Source organism: Aristolochia californica, unplaced genomic scaffold (genome assembly GCF_029961685.1).
Source record: "Aristolochia californica isolate CCGP_79_NKW_82.1479 unplaced genomic scaffold, dmAriCali1.0.hap1 SCAF_6, whole genome shotgun sequence".
NCBI classification, from domain to species: domain Eukaryota; kingdom Viridiplantae; phylum Streptophyta; class Magnoliopsida; order Piperales; family Aristolochiaceae; genus Aristolochia; species Aristolochia californica.
Genome location: NW_027182257.1, coordinates 11,105,707 through 11,111,465, shown reverse-complemented (window position 1 = coordinate 11,111,465; position 5,759 = coordinate 11,105,707). Strand labels below are relative to the sequence as shown.

At 48.0% G+C, this 5,759-nt stretch overlaps 1 protein-coding gene across 1 annotated transcript; it reads left to right on the top strand.

Moving 5' to 3' along the window:
* On the top strand, positions 1-2,341 carry LOC137934674 (scarecrow-like protein 8). Its single transcript, XM_068779147.1, has 2 exons — positions 1-672; positions 757-2,341. The coding sequence occupies exons 1-2, from the start codon at positions 370-372 to the stop codon at positions 2,131-2,133; spliced, it is 1,680 nt and encodes a 559-aa protein (XP_068635248.1). The 5' UTR covers positions 1-369; the 3' UTR covers positions 2,134-2,341.
* The last annotated feature ends 3,418 nt before the right edge of the window (positions 2,342-5,759 follow it).

Genomic DNA, 5,759 nt, shown 5'->3' with positions numbered 1-5,759 from the left:
AGTGGTCGACACCGGCACCAGCCCTAGGACTCCACGTACCTACCGGGACTCGGCCGCTGTTGGAGAGGAGATAAAACCAACCATACCAAAAGAAAAACGGATATCGACGCCTTGTGAATATAATGAAGTCTCGACACAGCCTAGGAGGAAAGGAAGTACACGACGACGACGACGACGACTACGACGGAGAAATCTCTCTGCTCGACTTCTTTCGTGGTCGCCTGCCTCGGTTCTTCATCTCTTCTTCTCAGTCGCCTCCGAGCGCATTCTTACCCTCTTGCGGAGAATCTTATTTTGGGATCTAATGAATAATCGCGATTGAAATTAGATTATCTTTTTTTGCTGGTTGGTTTTTCTTATCTGCCGACCATGTCTGGGTATCCAAGCGGTGATTTCTACAGCACACCCGATTTGGGCGGTGGATCAGCCATTAATAACTCGTTCGATGTACAGTACGGGCCGCAGCTCGGAGGGGGAATTTTGGTTGATCCGACGGCAACCGTTTCACAGAGAACTGACTCTGCGGCAGCAAAACGGTCGGTAGCCAAACTGCAGCAGCAACAACAGGCGCTTTTTCTCAGATCGGTGAAACGGCGCATCCACCAGACCTCGCCGATATCGCCGCTATCTCCCGTCTCCCCCGAAATCTCCACTGCTTCCTCCGCCACTTCGGTGAGGAACCACGGTTTCACTCTGCTCCCGCGGCAGCCCAATCTCTTTAGCGCGCCTAACGTTGCTTTTATCAACTTACGCCAGGGTCACGAGGCCGACCCGGACTCTGTGCACAAGATGAGGAATCGCCTCCAGGAGCTAGAAAGGCAGCTTCTTAATGACGATGACAACGATGAGGAGGGAGATTGCTCCCCTGCTTCAACGATAGCGAACAGCGATTGGAGTGAAACAATGCAAAGCCTCGTAACCCCTCCACCGCCGCATAAACCCCTTTCTCCTTCACCGACTACATCTTCACCATCGTCTTCTAACTCTTCGTCCTTTTGTTCTACCAATAGCATTACCTCGCAAGCGAAGCAGCAGTTGCTGGATGCTGCCTTGGCGATCTCGGAAGGGAACATCGAATCGGCTGCGGCGATTCTTACCCGTTTACAGCAAGTTTCATGCTCCCGGCCAGCTGGTGGCAATCCGGAGCAACGGTTAACTGCTTATCTTGTTCAGGCCCTCCTGTCGAGGATAAACCCGTCCGATACATGTTTTCCGGTCTCGGAGCTTTACTGTAACGAACACGTAATGGCAACACATATATTATTGGAGGCATCTCCTTGCTTCAAGCTCGGGTTTATGGCGGCCAATCACACAATTCTAGAGGCAACTCAGAATCAGGCGAAAATCCACGTGGTTGATTTCAACATCGGCCAGGGAAGCCAGTATGTGACTCTTATTCAAGCCCTAGGGGAGCGGCAATCAGCGAAGCCGGCGGTGAAAATCACGGCGGTGAATGATCCGAACGCGTCCTTCCCTGACGCGCTCCGAATCGTGGGGGACAGACTGACGAAACTGGCGGAGCGGGTGGGTCTGAGTCTCCGTTTTGGCGTGGTGAGCCGAAAACTGTTGGATCTGAACCGGGAGACACTGGGGTGCGAGCAAGATGAGACCTTGGCCGTTAACTTCGCTTTCTGCCTGTACAAGATGCCCGATGAAAGCGTCTCGACGGCCAACCCACGTGACGAGTTACTGCGATTGGTGAAAGGGCTGGGCCCAAGCGTGGTGACCCTGGTGGAGCAGGAGATGAACGCGAACACGTCCCCGTTCCTCGCGCGATTCAGTGAAACCCAATCGTACTACTGCGCGCTTTTCGAATCGCTGGAAGCCACGATCACACGGGAGAGCAAGGAACGGACGCTGGTGGAGGAATGCCTCGCCCGCAAGTTCACCAACTGCGTGGCCCGCGAGGGACGGGACCGCGTCGAACGATGTGAAGTGTACGGCAAGTGGCGGGCCCGCATGGTCATGGCCGGCTTTGAAGCTAGACCTCTTTCAGCCCAGGTTAGCGAGTCAATGCGGGTCCGACTCAACTCTATACGACCCAACCCCGGGTTCTTCGGGAAAGAGGACAGCGGCGGAGTCTGCTTCGGGTGGAAGGGTCGCGTCCTAGCCGTCGCTTCTGCGTGGCGTTAGATTGACAATTACATTCTTGATTGCTTCTTTGCCATTTTTATTTTTGTCATTATAATAACCTTATATTTAGTTGAAGAAGTTGTAAGAAAAGGAAAAGGCTTAAAGTAGGAATAATTGCTGCGGCTTTTCGCTTCGTTTTTAGTTGGCCTCGCGCGTGTTTGTGGAAGCTGACCAAGATGAATGGTGTGGTACACAAGTGTTATCTGGGCCTGCCGTCCCTGGTTTCTTCTTCAAAAATGAATTTGATTGAGATTCGATGGGAGGATTGGGTGAGTACTAGAAATTTGGTTAATCTTTTAGTGCGAAATCGATAATCGAGTGTGATTTGTGAATGAGGCCGAGTTTCCGTAAAGAGCAAGTGGCCAGGTGTTGGCTTTGGCTAGCCTGGGATGGAAGCAAAGCAAAACATAAACGAGAAAATGTGTTGGCTTTCCCTTTCTTTATGTCGCTTTCAAACTGCATTGATTTGTTATTGTTTCTCCCCCATTAACTCTTGGACCCGTCTACAATAAATTTGGTTGGTAAGGTTGATCGCTTCTGTTTCTAATTCTTCAGACTTCAATTCATCAGCAACTTGTACACATCGTAGGTACAAAGTATTTATTTTGTTTCTATACCCCCCTGTTCGTGGGTACAAAGTATATATCTAAAACCTAACTATCAGACCGTAATTAAACAGAGTTAATGCAAGTAAAAAAAAGGAATGTTGAGAGAGGCCGAGGGTAATCATTATGCTAAATACTAATAGACAGTCTGGTACATTTCGGTCATAGGGGATTTGGGAACGCCGAACAAAAGACGTGCCGCAAAGGCAAATCCCTTGGTGGCTTCGTTAATGCAAGATCGAGTACTGAAGTGGCATCCGTACAAAAAAATTGGTGAAGAGGGAGGGTGAGACGGAGGATGAAGTCATGGTGTAGCCAAACACCAAGGTAGAAGACTGTGCAAGTCCAGTGCACAGCAATAGCAGCAACGGCCAAGTGTAATGGCACGGCCCAGAGGGGCGCACACATATGGTTGGCCCGACATCAACTTTAGCAAAAGAAAACACACTTGAGCTTGCCAAACGGATGACCAAGCAATAAGGTGCACAACAACCCCAGCAGCCAGCTCAGACACAAGGCAGCACGCCAGCAGACACTCCTGGCGGGGCGAAATGGGGTTGCACGCGACCAGGATCCCAGGCGGGGCGAAATGGGGTTGTTGGCGCACGGCCAAGACTCTAGGCTGGACGACATGGGGTTGCCCGCGGGCGACCAGGACTCCAGGCGGGGCGAAATAGGGTTTCCTCAGGACGCCAGGCGCCAACGCGCGCGCGGCAGGACTCCAGGCGCAGGCGAAATGGGGTTTCCTCTACGGCTGCCATGTTCCTATCTAATGATGCTATTCTTTGGTGGAGAAGACGCATGGGACATGAGCAAGAGGGAGAGGACCCCGTCCACACTTGGGAAGATTTCAAGAGGGAGCTGCGGAGGCAGTTCTTTCCGAAGGATGTCGAGTACCAAACAAGGAAGGAACTACGTGCATTGACGCAAAAAGGTACTATTAAGGGGTATGTACAATCCTTCACTTCTCTTATGCTTTGTATCTGCAACAAGACGGATGAGGACCGTCTCTTCTCCTTTCTTGTTGGCCTTCGTCCATGGGTTGAGCAAGAATTGAGAAGGCGAGAGGTAAAGACCATAGTTTCAGCGTTATCTACGGCTGAAAAGTTAACCGAATACGAGAGGAGGAATGATTCGGTTAACAAGGTGTCCAAGGAAAATAATGGTAAAACAAATTTTAATAAGAAGGAGAAAGGGGAGAAGAAGCCATGGGTAAATGATACCAAGGCTAGGTCGAAAGAGAAGAAGAGAGGGGACAAACAGAGGAAGAAGGTACATTGTTTCATATGTGAGGGAGAGCACTATGCGAGGGATTGTCCTAAAAAGAGACTCCTCAACGCTGCTCAAACAAAAATGGACAATGGAGAAATTGAGTCTAGGATGGGTTCTCTAACCCTTCTCAATGCTGCTGTCCGTTCCAAGGAGGAGAAGGCTGCTCCACTTCTGGTAAGACCCTCAAGAGAACTTCTTTTTATTTCTCTCACACTTGTTGGACACACTGTTAAAGCAATGGTGGACACTGGCGCCACCCACAACTTCCTTTCGGAGGAGGAGGCTAGGCGCCTAAGGATACGAGGAGAGAAAGATGGAAGCAAGATGAAGGCGGTAAATTCTGCTGCTCATGAAGTCCAAGGCATTGCCAGGAATGTCCCAGTGGTGATAGGCAAGTGGGTAGGATTTCAGAATTTTACCATTGTTGACATGGATGATTTCAAGGTAATTTTGGGAATGGAGTTCTTCAAGGTTTGTAAGGCGTTTATAATGCCACATGTGGGGGTAGTGGGAATTATGGACGAGCAAAGTCCTTGTACAATTTCTGAAGTTGAGAACAAAGATGTAACAAACAAGGATTTAATGCTATCAGCCCTCCAGCTTAAGAAAGGTCTTAAGCAAGACTGTTCTACTTACATTGCTTCTCTTTGTGCTATGGAGCAGAATGAGGCACTGCCTACCCCTAAGGCGATACAAACCGTTTTGCATGAGTATAGAGACGTCATGCCGGAGCAACTTCCAGCGAGGTTACCACCTAGGAGAGGGGTGGTGTTATGGACTCAATAACACTGAGTCATCTACTTTACTTTTATTATTTATGTTGCTTTTAATTTCGAATTTTATTTATTTGTAATAAGACTTAAAGGTAGGGGCAGAATCGGGTTTTAATAACCCTAACCTATGTTGATATTAATTACCCTATTTAAGGGGTAAGGATGGAGAAATAAAGCAAGTTCGGAATTAGCATAATCTAGGGTAATTTAGGTTTCTTCTAGGCTCTCTATTCTAGGGTTCTTGGTGTGAACTCTCTTGGGGGTTTGCTGCATCCATTGGAGAGTCTTTAAGGAGATCTTGGAAGGAAAAGGAGAAGGAATCAGCCTTCTCTTCCATGCTGCAATAGTCATCCATCTCTTCCACGAACCAGCAGTGAGGGAAGGAGGATTTGCGTGAGCCTTAGCATCAAGAAAGGGATTTTCGAGTTGCCGAATTGAAGGAGGTCTTCAAGAGGTATTTTTATCAATCTTTTCCGAGTTTATAAGAGCTAGAGACTGCCCTCTTTACATTCAGCATTGGTAGTTGCATGAATTCAGAAACCCTATTCATTGACGTGAGGAATAAAGTGGGGTTTCATAATTGGATCCTTAAAACAGTCTCTTGATTGAATTGGTGCATCTATAATTGAGAAAAGGAAACTCCTTTTCAATTAGAACGTGAAAGGAGAAGTATAAGAGAGTTTTTTTTCACAAAAACGTGATAAGAAACCCTCAAACAGTGCTGGATTCATATTCAACTCGCCGAGTTACTAGATCCATTTCTAGGGACCATAAAAACTTGGTATCAGAGCAGGGTAACCCGGCAGAGAGAAGCACCAATGAATACTTTGAATTGCTTGAAAGAAAATTTGATACTGTCCTAGAGAGGTTCTCAAAAAATTGATATCGATATGGAGATCTTGAAGGGAAGGATGGATAGCATGGAGAATGGTCTAACTAATGGCAAGAAATTTGCTGCATTGGAGGAGAAGTTCAC